We start from the raw sequence: 17,076 nt of genomic DNA on the forward strand, positions 1-17,076 counted from the left end.
AGGTGGGACTATGTCTTCATCTTCTATTCATCTCGGTCCTCCCTAGAAAAGCAGAACGCTGTTGTCTTTGGCCATGATTTATGCAAGTTGGTTGGGGTCCCTGACGCACAGCCCGGCATAGAGGCGGGGAGGGGAGGGGAGCAAGATTATCCCACCTTGGTGTGGCTATGCTGCTGAGGGAGGAGGCCGTATGGTGACATCAGCACAGGTGGGGGCGGTGGGTTCCCCATGGCAGTCAATTCGGTGGGACCCCCAAGCAGACCAGAGAGAAGAGTGCTATTTAAATAGGCCCACCCCCAGTTTGCTCACCCAGTCAGTCAAAGAAGGTTGTTTTAGTTTTGTTTTGATTATTGAGAGGGAGGGAATTTTTTTCCCAATTTCTTCATGGCCCCACTGGATAAAAATTCAATGGGGAGGACCTATAAGGCAATACAGTGGTACCTCTGGTTGCAAACGGGATCTGTTCCGGAGCCCCGTTCGCAACCTGAAAGAAACACAACCCACATCTGTGCATGCACAGGTCGTGATTCGCTGCTTCTGCGCATGCCTGAGATGTCATTTTGTGCATCTGCACATACGCGAAACCCAGAAGTAACCCTTTCCGATACTTCCGGGTCGCCGCGGGACGCAACCTAAAAATGCGCAACCTGAAGCAAACGTAACATGAGGTATGACTGTATGGTAAAACAGCACTACCTGGTGTGCGCAGGTTGAGAAGCCTGGACTAAAATCAGATGCTGGAAATTAGTTCATATTCCAGTACTGTCTCACTCTGTACTATCACTGTGTTGTCACACCGGTTGATGCTGCAATGCACTCGCCCTTTGCATGCGTTGAAAAGAATGCATGTGAGCAGAGAGTGTAAACAGTGTGGCAGGTCTGGCCCACTCATGGGGCAGGGTGAAGCAGCTGCCTAGAAGCAGCAGGGGCCCCTGAGGGGACACCCCCATGGATGCTCCACCAGTCACTCCATGGCTGATGCAAGAACCGTTTCTCCCGCTGGTGATGAAAATAGCAGAGCAGGCAGAGTAGAGAGAGCCATGTGGAATGCTACTTCCCATTTCACCTCAAGTGGTGAGACTGGATGCACTGGCTATGCAATGTGGACATACCTTCTCCAGCCCGTCTTCCTGTGTCAAACAGAAAGGTCAGAAGGTGTTTTCTTGTTTTTAAAGTACGCTCAGCATCAAGTACACAACAGTATCAAGTACATTTAGAAGGCTCTTCATGATGAGTGAACCCATCTTTAGGTACTAAGTAGGGTTCACAATTTCAGGGAATCTGACCACATCTTTAGCTATCAAACTTGATTCTACGATGAGAGAGAGTGAACTGGTGTCAGAAAATGGCAGCCAATCTGCTCAGCAGCTTAATGAAGTATGCTTCCTAGGAGAAGGAAGGCATCATACCGTGTGAATGTCAGTGAAACAAGCAAGGATGTAGACAGCACTGTGAGAACCAGTGTGGTGCAGTGGTTAAGAGTGGTAGACTCGTAATCTGGTGAACCGGGTTTGCATCTCCACTCCTCCACATGCAGCTGCTGGGTGACCTTGGGCTAGTCACACTTCTCTCTGAAGTCTCTCAGTCTCACTCACCTCACAGAGTGTTTGTTGTGGGGTAGGAAGGGAAAGGAGAATGTTAGCCACTTTGAGACTCCTTCGGGTAGTGATAAAGCGGGATATCAAATCCAAACTCTTCTTCTTCTACTGTTGGATCAGGGAAAAATAGGAAAACTTAGGCAGAGTGTGTGCGACATCTTGTTTAACAAGGTGGGAAACAAAGGGCAAACATGGAAGGGCCATCTATCCCCTGCTCCTTGCTCCAGACAGACAACCGATCAATGTGCCAACCGAAGTGAACTGCAGTTGCAAGCTGGATTTTGCATTGCGAATGTATCCAGTTCTCTTTCGAACTTTTTCAACCAATGTTTATTCCAGGGAGACTATTCTAGAATGTTGTATCGCCAACCATTGGAAACGTTATTTGGATTTTGACTCTAAATTCCATGTTGCAGTCACCGGAGTTTGTACACACAACACTCTTTAACCTAATTAGGTGGCTTTCCTATTATCCGTTGCTAATATATTAGCATCATATCTTCTCTTAGCCTCCTTGTTGCCAAGCTAAAAAGGACAAGCTCCCTTTAATCTCTTGTCACAAAATGAATTTGGATGAAATTATCTAAACCAGCTAATATTATTTAGTTCTTTTATCTTCTTCATTGTGCTCTCTCAGTCTCTGGCAGGCATCTAGACCAGCTTTAATTCTTTCCTATTGAACTAACAATGGACAATACTATTCCAGATGTAACATCACCAGTGTCTTGTACAAAGGCCCCAACATTCTCCTGTCCTTACTAAAAATGCATTGCCTAATTAATCCAACTATGTAATCTACCCTCTTTGTATAATCATCACATTATACTTTTTTTTCCATGCAGGAGGATGTAATGGTGCGTACCCCTGGCTCAGCCTTCCACACACTCAGCAAACATTTGCACATGCAAGTTTATGGATGTAGGTTCCATGCAATGGGCAGCACTGCCTTTTGCAGGGTTTCCAGCTGCGCACAGAGCAGCTACAATATGCATAGGCCAAGAACAGAGACAGCAGGCACAACCCCCGGTTGGTCTGTTGACAATTCTGTGATCTCTTCAGTCTGTCCTGGATGCATTCACTAAAATTCTTATATCGTTGTCCTTACAATAATGATCAGTTACTTGAGCTGTTGAATTCGGTTCTGTATTTCTCCACCTGGTGAAGTCACACAATTAGTGTTGACTCCAGATCTTGGGTGGGTCTGTGGTTGGACCCTAAGCAGAACACCTCCATGCCTCCTCGTTCTTTTGACCACACCCTCTTGCAACAATTTGTAAAGGTAAAGGTAAAGGGAACCCTGACCATTAGGTCCAGTCGTGACCGACTCTGGGGTTGCAGCGCTCATCTCGCTTTATTGGCTGAGGGAGCCGGTGTACAGCTTCCAGGTCATGTGGCCAGCATGAGTAAGCCACTTCTGGAGAACCAGAGCAGCACACGGAAACGCCGTTTACCTTCCCACCAGAGTGGTACCTATTTATCTACTTGCACTTTGACGTGCTTTCGAACTGCTAGGTTGGCAGGAGCAGGGACCGAGCAACGGGAGCTCACCCCGTCACGGGGATTCGAACCACTGACCTTCTGATCAGCAAGTCCTAGGCTCTGTGGTTTAACCCACAGCGCCACCCAATTTGTACCTCTGCCCAAAGGGCAAGGCAAGTGGAGACCTTCTCTGTGCACTGCTCCTATATTGAGAGAGTGTCATTGAACAGGCAGCAACAGTGAGGAAGAGGAATCAGCTGTGATACCCCCTGCTAGGTTGAAGGCTTGAGCCCTATGATGCCAACCTTTGATGCCCAGCCTGTATCTGGTTCACACAGTGTAATTTTTAAATCCCCCAGTGGTGTTAACAATGCCTCCCAACTTTGTATTTATTTACACATGCCATACCCGCCCCACCTCCTGCTGTTCGATTGTCCAGATTTCTGCATAAACTTTCTTACAGAGATAATTACATGATTCTGTCTAGGCCAGCAAAGTATGAATTTCTGTGAAATTCTTATTCAAATGCTCCGGTTGAATGAAAGTGCATGGATCAATACAGTCATTCTGTGTCGAGCTTTCATCAAACCTTCTTAAAGCTACCTATTTGAAGAAAGAAAGAAAATGCTACTTTTTCCATAAAATTTAATCTAAGTTGTGTCCACACAAAGGGGAAAAAACACCCTCAGCATTAAGGTAGAAATTAACCTAATTGAAATTATTGGATGAGAACAGCATGCCACAGGATCTAATTCATGTACAATTCATATACTGATGATAGGTTTTACTGGACCAAGTGAATATGTTTAAAATATTGAACATTAAGACCAAAGTTCAGCCGAGTCGGCAGCTGAGTAACCATTTTTTAAATGAAATTCATTATTGTTGCCCTGGCTAGTCTTAAACTACAGAACAAGGAAATAGAAGTTCCCCTATAGTCAAACTACACCAAACGTTAACCCTTCAATCATCTTTTAACTTGACCACTTAAACATTCTAGGATGACAGGAGGAGAGTGACTTGACTAATATAGTGAAAAACAGCAGGATTTAGCTAGATGTTGCAGCTGATCAGGAAGTTATAGGATGGTAGTGTAAAAGGCCTCTTCCACATAAATCTCCATGTATTAACATGGGATGGTATTTTTCAAATGAAAAGGAAAATGCAAATTGCAGGATGCTATCCATTTGAATAGATTCCCCTCCCCTATTGTTACCCTGTTAAGCTCTGCTGGGACATGGAATAAGCAAACTGTACAAATATGAATACAGTAGGGTGCTTTCTTGGGGCTTGCAGAATTTGCAGATTACTACTGAGTGTGGTGAAGTCATTATTTTTCTCTTAGCCAGGATGTCTGGTTTTTCCTCTTTGAAAGCACAGTATTCAGGCCCAACTGAAGTGAACTGCAATTGCTGCGAGCTTTGCAAAATCTGGTGCAGAACAATTTACACTGGCCAGAGTTGCAGATGAACGCACGTATCAAAGCAATTTGAGAATGCTCATGTTCAAGATTTTCCCGGTCTGTATAAGCTTTGTAAATTGGTTTTCTCCCCTTCAGAGATGTTTGGCATGCTGGGTTTTGCAGGTCTGTCTTCCTGCCACACATTCTACACCTGGACGGTTCTATAATTGATAACATAATTATCAGCAGAGTCATATTACTTCACCTGGAACATTCTCAACCATTTATCACAATGTTGATCTTTATTTTAAACATAAAAAAATCGGGCGATCATTTATGTCTCCCGTGCTCTTTGTATTTATTCAAGAATATTTAACAGGAGACAAAAGGTGACTTATTCATTATTCATCCTGAACAAGGCAAGTATGGCAATTTGAAAAGCCTGACATTTGAGCTTTTTGCCAACACTAGCAAAATTATATCCTTCCCATTGTAAATCAATGAAGTAGAATCATTGTGCACAAAAGAATTAAATTGCCTTGTCACTTTAATAAGGCCACCTTATATACATCCTTCAGCCAGTGCCATTGAGCAAAGAAAGAGTGCTTCCTTTGCCTCAGCTGCCTTAGATCTCGGTGGTAGGCTTTCCAATTAAACGAACATCCTCTTAGTCTTTTGCAGCACTCTGGGCAGAGAGGAAGAATGAAGTTAGGATGGCATTGGCACGAACCTTCTATCAATGGCACATACCTATCAATGTGGATTAACACTCACCTTTCCTCCCTATTTTTTTTTGGGGGGGGGCAAACTTTTAACTGGTTTACCCATTATCAAAATGTGAGAGAAGCACTCGGAAAAGATCCATTGAAGATTTTGCCCTCTGGGATACAAATATTAGTATCCTGGACAGACAGTGTCAGTACCAGCAAGACATCATGTCCAATCAAGCTGAATACAAGTGGCATGAGAAAGAATGGGCATAATTTTCTGTATTGCTAACCTACGACTCTGTTATTATAATCAGAACTGGGTCCGTCCCCCCTTTTGCTAGCCTAACCCCTTCAGCACTTCTCTCCCCAGAACGTTAACCTTTGGAGTTGCTATTTTAGTTCTCTGAGACAAACAGCGATTTGATGATTCAGAATCAATGTCCTCCTCATCCATTGAATCCATTGCACACTGACATTCATGGAGCAAAAGTGTATACTCAAACGACATTTCCCCCGTCCTTGAGAAAGAGAAGGAGATGGAAGGGAGAGAATACTGCCATTAATTTCTCTCCTAGGGCAGTCTTTTAATAGAATCTTCCTATTTCAAAACATGTGCAAACTGCTGCAACCTCAAATTTATGTGGGGCATCAATATTTGGCTTTGTTTTGATATTGTTCTGAAATATAGATAATGGGATGGTTAAGAGGGGTGGGTGGGAAAGAGGGAGAAAAATAAGACCATGGCAAGGAGCCTTGAATAGTCTCAATGCCGCCAACATTTCAAGTTTTCGTCAGAAAATGTTAATGCCAAATGACCTTTTTTCTGAAGGGCGTTTTGAGGAGACCAGGCGAAAAGATCATTTCTGTAATATGGTTACCATAGTGATCAGCCCTTTTTAAAAGGCTGGAGGGGGGTGGGAGAATGGATGTACATTTGCAATCAACTAGTGACTATAACAACAAATGGGCTTGATAAAGCAACACTTTGAATTTAATTCCAAGCAACAAGGATAGCGGGGAAGAAAAGAAGCTATTCAAGGAGGTGGACAAAAGGGACCTTTGGTAACATTTATGATGAACTGGGAAGCATTTTGCTTGAAAAGGATATACTTGAACATAATAGCAGCCAGGTTTCTCTTCCCAGCTATGATTTCACCATATGTACTGGAATAATGAAACGTGTGATGCAGTGATTCTCAAACTGTGGGGGTTGGGGCGACAGATCCATACCATACATTTAAAGGGCAGGACTTCCCCCAAAGAATCATGGGAACTGTAGTGTTTACCCTCACAGATATACAATTCCCAGGATCCTTCACAAACCACAGTTACCAGGATACTTTGGGGGAAGCCATGTGCATTGAATGTGCTTTAAATGTATGGTACGGGGGAATCTAGTGTGTCAAGAAACACTAGTGTGCTAAGAGATGAGCAGATATATGAACATAGGCCACTGATCCATCTACCTCAGTACTGTCTACAGCAGCCTTTCTCACCCATGGGTTTTCAGATGTTTTTGGACTACCACTACCAAAATCCCTGACTGCTGCCCCTGCAGTATGTTAAGTGGAAAAAACAAGTCCCCATTGATTCTAGAATAAAACGTCATGTGTACACACCCTTTGGGAAAGATTTTGAACCAAGCTTTTTTTTTTTTTACAAAATTTTATTTTGTGTGTGTGCACACACCTCCCCTTCCAACACAACTCCATAACTGCCTCTTAGGATTTTGGGTTTTTTTCTTTTCTTTTTATTGGGCATGTTGCAGCTGTTCTAAAGCAAGCACAGTAAGATTTTAAAAGGGCACAGTTGGGACTTGTTTAATAAGACCCAATTGTTTCAGGAGTCAGCGCTGGGCAGGCTCTTAGTAAGCAATGAAGTCATCACGGCCAAATTAAATTCAAGTTTGGTGTCCACTTCTGTCTTGCCATTCTACAATTCAGTGAGAGCTAAACAGAACAAAATGACTTGCTTTAGAATCAATCAAATCCAGACAGAGAGAGAGAGAGAGAGAGAGAGCGCAATTCTTTTTCTGACATGTCCACTTCCAGTACTAACCCTTTCTGTCTTAATCAGTACTTTGAGTGCTATCTGATGGAAAGATAATTGATTGATTGATTGATTGATTGATAATCCACACATTCATAAAAATATATCATGGCAGTATACAGCATTTAAGAATAAAGTCAGCAATAAGCATCCAATAAAACATAATCAAAACAACAGTCAGTTTTGCTTCTCTGTGTTTCTTTTTTCCAATCTTCAATTCAGTTCTCTGCATTTGTGAAACAACTTGCAATTTAAAAAAAAAACACCTCATGAAATGTCTTTAAAAATTTGGTGCAATTTTTTCCTAACACATTTTTGTCTGTGATTCTGACTAGTGGACACATTTTTGCCAGCCATTTCTCCTAATATTAGGCATTTCTGAATGTTATGTTCACTAGTATGTTCCTTTTATGCATGCACAGTTTCTCCTAATGCATGCCTTTAAAAAAAAATTGGTTGGTTTGAGAACTGCATTGCAAAATTTGAAAAAAAAGTGTGAATTTCAAAAGATGGCTGCATTTCAGTTCTCTTACCGTTTCAAAAAGTGCAGATTTGATTCATTCAGTTTTAAATGTGAATGTGAATCAGATTTCGCCCCCCTCCCTAACAGGGATGAAATCTGATCTGGGATCTTAAGTACACTTTTGCTTCTATGTACATGTCTGAATACCATCTTGGACTGTCCTGATGATCACTACTGTATCAGATAACGAGAAAGCATTCAGTGATTGCTTCCATAGGGCAACACACACACAAAAAAACCACTTACTTTTCATATACCTGGAGCTAATCTTCATCAGACTCTGCAGAACTGTCACTTTCATCTGATGAACTTTTCACTTCATCCTCTAAAGATGACTTTCTCTTTTTACCTGCGCAACAACTGTTTTGAAATTTTGTTATTTGCTGTTAATAATAACCAGGGCGGATTTGATTTGAATAAAATCGATTTAAATCACAATTTAAATCACGTCAGTAAGAATTGATATCAATCATTTTTTTACAGAAAGACTTATTCTTGCTGGTATAATCTATAATTTACAACCAGATGAAGGTTTAATTTTTTGAATAATAAATTTTGAGAATAGCATTTATGGTTGTATCAAAAATTACTGATTTGGTTATACTGTTAGAAGATAGATAATTATGAAATTATTGTGAGGTTTAATAAGTTAACTGTTTATATTTGGACAACTTTTCTGCTGTACTTTATTGGAAGGAGAAAAATAATCATTTCCTTAATAACAATTTAAACAATTTAACTAAAACAATAACATTATAGCATATGTATCTATGTTTGTTAACTGATGTGGTTAAACAATAAAAAGAAAAACTTAGACTGAGTTTTAGGCACACATGGAAAACTTAAATCCTTATTTCCTGATGAACAGCCTTTGGACTTAATGTAACTTAAAAGATTTTTCCTCCAAAAGCATTTTATTTCAAAAATCCAATTTAAATTTAAATTTTAAAAATCCATTTTAAATTTAAAAAATCCGGTTTTTTAAATCATTTTTATCCACCGTGATAACAATAATAATAGTACAAATTCCACACTGCACTGTTGGATTAAGGTGGACTTTATGTTAAACCAGTGGTTTTCAAACAGTTTCAGGAATCCCTGAATTTTCTCAAAAGCTCATTAGCAGCTCCTCAGCTTGAAGATCAGTAAGACTAGAAGAGGCAGTTTTACGGTAGACCCGTGTGACCATACTAGGTATTGCACAGCAGAGGGTGCCACAACAATGCTGTAGAACGGAGCGAATGAGATGGGGTGTGTGTGCCAAAATTTAACATCACCCAGGGCACCACTGAAATTTGAAAGCTCAAAGTTCACCACTGATACAGGCCAAGCTTCCCCAAATATTAAAATTTAAAAACTCATTCTCTATCACTGATCTCACCCTGCAATGTGCAGTCCCAAGATAATATTGGGTTCATGCGCTTTTATGTCAGGGGTCTTCCCATGTTTTGCCCTCCAGCTGTTTCGGACTACAACTCCCATCAGCCCTAGTCCACATGGCCTATGTAGGTGTATTGGGATCTGTAGTTCACATCATTCAGAAGGCCACAGGTTACCCACACTTTGCTATCTGAGAAACCACTCCAGGGGAAACCTTACTTACAGGTGCTTCTCGATGGAATGGGACCCCGATCTTACCTGTAGTTAAGCTATTAAGAAACATATTCATACCCTTTTGATGAAAACACACACATAAAAACCAAAGAAAATTGCCTTGCTTGTCCCAGTGCAGCATGTTGATTAATTTAGGAATCTAAAGCTTAATATTTTAAATTTAGAATACTACTGGTATATCTTGGTGTGATGTATTCCCTGTATAGGGAATTTTTTTTATGTTTACTGTTTTATTAGGTTTTCATGTATGTTGGAAGCTGCCAAAAGTGGCTGGGACAACCCAGTCAGATGGACAGGGTGCAAATAATAAAATTATTATTATTATTATTATTATTATTATTATTATTATTATTATTATTTCCCACTCTTCCACACAGTTAGACCACCAAAGCCACCTCTTCCAGATGCAACCAGTTTAAAATATTACAAATGTTCTAAACTTTCTTACAAAGAAAATAAAAGCATTTTATAGGCTCTAGATTGAACTATCCCATTCATTTATTCAGTCAGTCAGTCCAGAACCTATACCCCTCAGCCACACATCTCTCAATCTTCTCCTTTTTGTGGATCTCATACCTTCCTTCATGAATCAATATGAAGAAAAAAATAAAATCCTGCTCTCCTTTTCTAAACTATAACATTAGCAACGTTTTCTTGGGGCTTAATCCTGGAATATTTTAAGTAACTCATGGGAGGCCGACATTTAGCTAATCAAGTTTGTATAAAGCGTCAACTTACCTATACAGCACAAATATACAGAAGGCCACCATCACGATCACTATTAAGCAAATAAACGCTTTCATGTATTCTAAAAATAAAAATGCAACTTTCTTCAAATTTCTGACAGGGTGAAGTGTTAATTTTGAATTTATTTATCTTGTTTATAAAGGACAGCTTTGTTACAAGCATGCAATGGAGAGTTACCTGGTCACTACAAGAACAGCAGTTGCCTACCTTACCTTGTGGTCTGTGCCACTGTTTAAAACAGGCCTCAGAGAGTCATCCTGTTCTGCCTAATCCTATAGATAAACTTCCCTTCAAAGCGATTGAAACCATCTTCTGAACTGAAAAGGTACAGTTGACATCATCAGACTTTTCCTGTTTGGCACAGCCTTCACTTTAAGAGGAGAGATGGTTCTCTCATTTATTTATTTTTTTAAAGGGCCACATTAACCAGGATTTCCCCCCTCCCCCAAAACACTCATACATAAACAACTGTAGATTTAGGCAACATTTCAGTTAAGGAGAGCTTCATACACAGCCTGTTCAAGTTTGTCTAAACGATGAAAGGACTGCAGTCATGAATGTTGAAGTCCATGGCCAGCCATTTATCCTGTATTTGAAGGAGCCAGCTCTTTGAAGCATTGATGGATCCAAATAGTTTAAAAGATTGCGGTTAAAGATAAAGAACCACAACACCTGGACAGCCACACTTGGCTATCTGGTCAGGTTTTCCCCACTATCATGAAGAAGAAGAAGAGTTTGGATTTGATATCCTGCCTTTCACTCCCCTTCAGGAGTCTCAAAGCGGCTAACAATCTCCTTTCCCTTCCTCCCCCACAACAAACACTCTGTGAGGTGAGTGGGGCTGAGAGACTTCACAGACGTGTGACTGGCCCAAGGTCACCCAGCAGCTGCATGTGGAGGAACGGAGACGTGAACCCGGTTCCCCAGATTACGTGACTACCGCTCTTAACCACTACACCACACTGGCTCTCAATGAGATGCATTCTACTTCTATTTAATTTATAGTAATTATTTCTAAATCTGAATTTGCACATATAGATCATAGCTGTCAACTTTTCCCTTTTCTTGCGAGGAATCCTGTTCGGAATAAGGGAATTTCCCTTTAAAAAAAAGGGAAATGTTGACAGCTATGATATAGATTGGCCTATGTAAATTTTATGCAGATCTGTGTCCTCTGTTTGATGATGTGGTCATCCAACCAGCAGTACAGGCCAGCTGAGTTGGGGAGCTGCTGTGGCCAAGGCCCATTTAAGCAGCCAACAAACGAAGCCGGTGGCTCAGACCCTGCCAAGGCCCCACCAAGTCAGAAGCAGCACTCGCCACCTCCATTCTAGTGGAGACCCACAACCAATAGGATTGTAGCCCTGAATCCCAACAGATTCTCAACAGGTTTATTCATCTGAGTTCAGATGGGCAGAGCCAGGTTGGAGGCAATCCACACTGCCTCTGTGCCTCAGAGTCCCATGTTGCGACTGTGCATAGGATTAATTGGTATTCTCCTTGGTATTCGTCTTCACTGCATTTTGTTCTATCCTATATTTCAGAAAGTTGGCTCCCAAGGCAGTTCACAAGTGAATTCCAGTGCAAAGAGAACACTGAAAATCCAATGCAATTTTTTTTAGAAAAGAGTGCAACGTCACCATTCCTGTGCAAAATCAAAGTTCCCTTTCCAGAAGCTTTTCTGCCTACTCCATTATATAGCCCTTAAAGCACTTAGGCATGAGATTGGCTGGCTGCCCCTAATCTGAGTTCTTTAACACAGGAATGGAAATATTTGGATGATGAGGGTTCTTTCCCCACCACCACCACTTCGTCTCTTTTTATAATTTTCCATATCCCTGTAAACCAGGGGTCCTCAAACTTTTTTTAAACAGGGGGCCGATTCACTGTCCCTCAGACACTGTTGGGGGCCGGACGGGAAGTTTTGGAGAGTGGGCTGGCACGCTCGCAGGAACTGGGTGCCTCGGAAGCCGGGAGCCTGCAGGAGCTGGCCGAGAGCGGCATGCACCTCTTTCAAGGAGCACGGAGACGGAGACAAGGACAAGCTGGTGCCTCACCTGCATCTGCCGCCATGTGCAGATGTTTCCACCCCTTCATCCTCCTGAGATGAAGGCCACTGCCTGGGCCTCATTGTCCTCCGTCATGTCGACTGCCATTGGAGCGCAGCAGCGGCCCCGCTGAGCCCTAGCCCAGACCGGCTGTCCTCCAGGAACGCCGCTGCCGCCCCCCTCATGGGGACACAGAGTGGCAGCAGTCACAGGAGCACTAGGGCGGCAGAAGAGACTGAGTGGTGGTGGCTCTGCCAATCAAACAGCGGGCCTGGTTTACCTCAGCGCAGTGCGGGGACGTCTCTGCCAATCAAACGCTGAGCCTGGTGCGGCGCAGCATTTGATTGGCAGAGACGTCCACACACGCCACGCTGAGGTAAAACAGGCATGGCGTTTGATTGGCAGAGCCCCCACTCGTCCTCCCGTCACCATCACCGGGAGTCTTGGCTTCGTGGCGGGTTCTTAAATGGCCGGGCAGGCTGGATTTAGAACCCTGGCGGGCCTGATCTGGCCGGGGGACCGTAGTTTGCTGTCCCCTGCTGTAAACGTTGAATACACTACAAGGGTCCTGTTAAGGACTGGAAGGAACAACTGGGACATTTTGTCTTTCCTCCAGTAGCAAACTTCATGGTGCCATGTCTGTCAGTTGGGTTGTGATACAAAACCATCCACAGTACAGTCAAGCTGGTGGATGCAATACTACTATCCATACATATACATATACATAGTATATTCATTACTAAATGAAAGAAAAGAGATCTCCTGCCAGAGAGAGAGAAACTAGGACTGAGCATGCTCACTAGCCTTCAGGAGCCATGGGGTGTTGATAAGTGTCCATTGGAGAGGGGGAAGGAAAAACAGGGTGGGTCGATAGGAGTTGCCTTGCTTAAGCCATGGGATCTTATAGGATTCTTGAAATAAGGACTTGGGGTGTAGGAGAAGTGCACACCATGAGTTTTAAGAAAAGCTCCTCTCCTTGTGCTATATACAATGAGGCTTCAAGAGGGAAGAAAGGAGAAATGATAAGTTTCCTCTTTCCTACTCTCCAGAACCCTCCTGTCAAACATCTGTGATCATGCTGTATCACATCTCGTTTTTGTGCAGTAATTGCCAATTTGTGGCTGTCCAAGGAAATCTGCTTTCTAGAAGCAGCCACAGAGGGATAATAATAATAATAATAATAATAATGTTCTTACTTGAAGAAAGGGGAATTTGCTCTTAAGGTTGGCAACTGACCTTGAGTTTGGGCTACAAAATTATAGTTACTTACGTGGTACAGCTTTCTTATAGCACGTTTCTTTGTGGTAACAGCACCCCAACTCTGAACACTCAATTCTTGATACATTTTCACGGCATATTTCATAAAAGGGGAATTCACATACTTCAAAAAAGAGAAACACCCAAAGGCCCAAAATGAATTGCAAGCATGATCTTCTAAATAGATCTATTTAAATAAGTTAAGAGTTTTGCACTGCTGTTGTTTGTTTTAAATAGATTACGAGCTGCATTCAATAGCCTTGATCCTAAAACTTTATATCCAAAGACTTTTTGCACATATGTGGATCTGTCATGCTCCCATATGACTGATACATTGTAAGAAACTTCTGCACAGAGATTTCCATGCTGAAGTTAACGCAGCAGGTCAAAGAAAGTGGGAAATGAGTCCCTTGAGCTGAGAGACAGGATGAAGCCCCAAAAGACTAGATTCCATCCATACCCCTTCCTCTCAATAGTTCTTCAAGTCAGAAGTTTCTTTTTCTGTACTCCTGAATCTCCTGGCCCATGTTTCGCATTGACACTTCCTTTGTGGTTCTACTTAATGACCTTAGGCAAGTAGACATTGGAGACTGTAACTAAGCAGCCTCTCAACAGATGTGGATACCATGAACCACAATGTCCTTCTGGACTGGCTGTTCAGGATAGAAACTCTGGCACACTTTCATTGCTACCTAGTATGCCCCACAGAAGGCAGTGCTTGTGGGACCATTATTCGGCATAATCCTGCGCATATTTGCAGGACCGTATTTTGGAACACAGGAAGCTGAGCTTTAGTCAGGCAGCCAGATCACTGGCCCACCAAGCTGTTTTGTTGACAATGAGTGGTAGCTGCTCTCCGGGGTCTCAGGCAAGGGTCCTTCCCTGTCCTACCTGAACATGTCAGGAATTGGACCAAAGATCTTTTGCATGAGAAGCAAATACTCAACCGCTGAGCTATAGTGGCTCTTCCCCATCCTCTCTATGTGAGAGCCCTTCACATATTTGACGATGGCTACCATATTGCCTCTTTTCCAGGATAAAGATACTGCTTCAAACATTCCTCATCGGACTTGGTTTCCTAGCCCCTTTAGGGCTGGGCAATATCTGGTTTTCAATGTTGTGATATATCAGCAGCTAAAAACCGTGATATGCTGATATATCATGTCTGACTCTGGTAACTATCACGGCTGCTTCTTCCTCTCTTCCCAGCCCTACAAAGCCCCCATACCACTCCAGCTCACACGAGCTAGAGGAGCATCAGGGCTTCGTTCAGTTGCTCAGCTGAGGAACAGGAGCTTTCCTTAAAGGCACCAGCAAGCAGGCAGATGGAGCCCATCTGCAAGCAATTTGAGCTGGCATGTTTTAGCACCAGCTCAAATTGTCTGAAACTGGTATCGTGATCTGAATGCCATACCAGTTTCAGACGATTTATCTATGCACATATATATGTAATTTTTTATTTTAAAAAATATGTTCAAAGATGCCAGTTTCAACTGCCCCTTTGCTCTTGTATGTGCCCACTTGCATGCACTCTTCCCATTTTTAACAGATTTATATGTGGTTGCCACCAGAGGGAGCTCCCCAGCAGATAATATAACACCTGCACAACTTTTGCCAGAAGTCTTATGGTGGTGGCCTCAATTGGGAAAAACGATTGAAAACTTTTCCTGAAATAATTGAATCATCATTGTTTCAGCCAGGAACAGCACAGCCAACAGCAAAATTAGTCTACAAACGTTGTAAAAGATGTTTGTTTTTAGCACAATGCCCCCCACCCCCCATTTGCTTGATCTGCTTGAAAACATAGATTTTACTTATTCCATTAAGGACTTCCAGCAGCAAGGCATAGCTGAATAGCTTTCAAACACAGAGCTAGGGAAGCAGCTTGTGTTAGTGTAGTAGAGATTGTTTTATTATGAGCAACAGGTTAAATACAACTCTGTACTATTAAAACACACAGAAAAACCAAGGTTACCAGAACACTTCCTGTGTAACTTAATTTGTTCTGTATCCCAACAGTGAACATGAATATAGTGCAAAGTTAACTTGACCGTCTCTTGCAAAATGTCATCCTATTATAGGGTACTTTAATCAGTTCATGGCAGCAAAGCAGTAGTTTGCTAACTTCTTACCTGCAAACCCGTAACGGAGGAAATTGGTATTTCGTTTTTCCAGCCGATGAGGCAAGGGTGGAGATTGTATTGCCCTGTCAAACTTCAGAGGCGACTGAACACACAAGCCAGGAGGAGACCACAATGTTAGGCAATACATTAAGAAAATAAGCCTTGGATTCTGCCCAGGTTCTTCCAGGTCTTTCATTAATGGGCTTAATTACACTGATCCGCAAAAAAATATTTAATGCAGTCATGTAAACAAAAAAAATAACAACGGCTACATTCTTGTGGATTTGCCAACAGCTTTGATTTGTAAGTTCTTTCAGGGAAAAAATACTCAAGATATTGGATAAGTGCTACTATTTCCATACATTTAGCAGGTGGCTGATCTAGCTAGTGTGGAAACCTGCCTTGACCCCTCTCTGATTCTTTCTCTCCACCAAGTCTGCCAAACGATCTCCCCGGTGTCATAGGGAACAACTAAAGGATGCTGCAAGTTGTGACATCACAGTTGACTGTGTGTTGTCATTAAACTGGTTGCCTAGGGTACTGAAAGTTGAGAGGATACGGGTATGGAAGTTAAAAATGCAACACAAATGAGCAAAGAAAGGAGAAGATGAGGTTTGTAGCTCTCCCCAGACTCCTGCAAAACTGCCCATGGCTTGGAGATGTTATCTCTTGCTTCTAGCTGGGGAGGCTGTACCACATTGTCCATACAGGGTGTACTGCTAAGTTAACAGGAATTGAGCAGACTCTGAAGCCTAAGGCTAAAGTGGCAGGTGGAGGGAAGCACATTCAGCGCTGGTACTGGTGAAGATTACAGCACAGACGCTAGAAATTGATGAGCTAGCTCCCTTTATATGAATGTAGAAATCTGTCTTGAATTGGGGTTGGGGATCTAGCCACCCAAAAAATGATTACGTACCAGTTCCTTTTGTGGCTGAAAAGCCGGGAAATTCCAGACGTGCAGCGGGTTGCAATGAGAGAAGAGGACTATTCATTAATGTTTTCCCCATTCCCTAGATTGCGGAATGATCTCCCCAAGAAAACTCAGCTTTCCAATGCCAGGCAAATACATTTTTGTTCTCAAAAACTGATACCATTTTGATGCTCCTCTTTTAATGGGGTGGAGACGTACATGGTTTTTGTGTGTGTGTATGTTCGTTTATTTTTGTTTATTTGGGGGGCATTTTATATTTCAATTCCTTGCAAGTTACTTTTCCTTGCAAACAGATATGGTGAAAAAAAATCATAAATAAAAATAATGCACCGTATCTCAAAAGTGTCAAAAGGTAAGCCTGGCGAAACCTGTTGAAAGTTTCGATTGTAAGCTCCTCAAGGCAAGGGACTGTCCTTTAAGCTCCTGCACGTTTGCACTAACATATACTGTGCGGTAACAGAATGCCAAACAGGGTTAGTCCCAAGATTGGGATTAGTTCCTATTTCCAAATTCAGAACACCACTTAAGTATTTAGATATTTAGTCCCATGAAATTTACTCCCACTCCTAAAATTACGTGTGTATGAAGCCAGTTC

At 42.2% G+C, this 17,076-nt stretch overlaps 1 protein-coding gene across 4 annotated transcripts; it reads right to left on the minus strand.

Annotated features, from left to right (window-relative positions):
- Positions 1-3,503: 3,503 nt before the first annotated feature.
- On the minus strand, positions 3,504-16,986 carry TEX29 (testis expressed 29). Of its 4 annotated transcripts, none has more exons than XM_081003333.1 (5): positions 15,560-16,986; positions 13,441-13,551; positions 10,114-10,183; positions 8,008-8,121; positions 3,504-3,680 (listed from the first exon to the last, which is right to left on the minus strand). In XM_081003333.1, the coding sequence occupies exons 1-4, from the start codon at positions 15,744-15,746 to the stop codon at positions 8,025-8,027; spliced, it is 465 nt and encodes a 154-aa protein (XP_080859459.1). In that variant the 5' UTR covers positions 15,747-16,986; the 3' UTR covers positions 3,504-3,680; positions 8,008-8,024. The 4 variants fall into 4 exon arrangements, with proteins under 4 accessions (XP_080859459.1, XP_080859458.1, XP_080859460.1 ...); XM_081003332.1 differs by lacking the exon at positions 3,504-3,680 and adding an exon at positions 5,009-5,164; XM_081003334.1 differs by lacking the exon at positions 3,504-3,680 and adding an exon at positions 6,915-7,138 and having other exon boundaries at positions 10,114-10,153.
- Between the last annotated feature and the right edge of the window lie 90 nt (positions 16,987-17,076).

The sequence above is a fragment of the Podarcis pityusensis genome, assembly GCF_964106645.2.
Source record: "Podarcis pityusensis genome assembly, chromosome: 4".
NCBI classification, from domain to species: domain Eukaryota; kingdom Metazoa; phylum Chordata; class Lepidosauria; order Squamata; family Lacertidae; genus Podarcis; species Podarcis pityusensis.

Coding starts and splice junctions, on each gene's coding strand:
- TEX29 (XM_081003333.1), bottom strand. CDS start 15,746: ATGAAAGACCTGGAAGAACCTGGGCAGAATCCAAGGCTTATTTTCTTA. Junction 13,552..15,559: donor CCTCCGTTACGGGTTTGCAG/GTAAGAAGTTAG, acceptor TCTTTTTTGAAG/TATGTGAATTCCCCTTTTAT. Junction 10,184..13,440: donor CTATAAGAAAGCTGTACCAC/GTAAGTAACTAT, acceptor TTTTATTTTTAG/AATACATGAAAGCGTTTATT.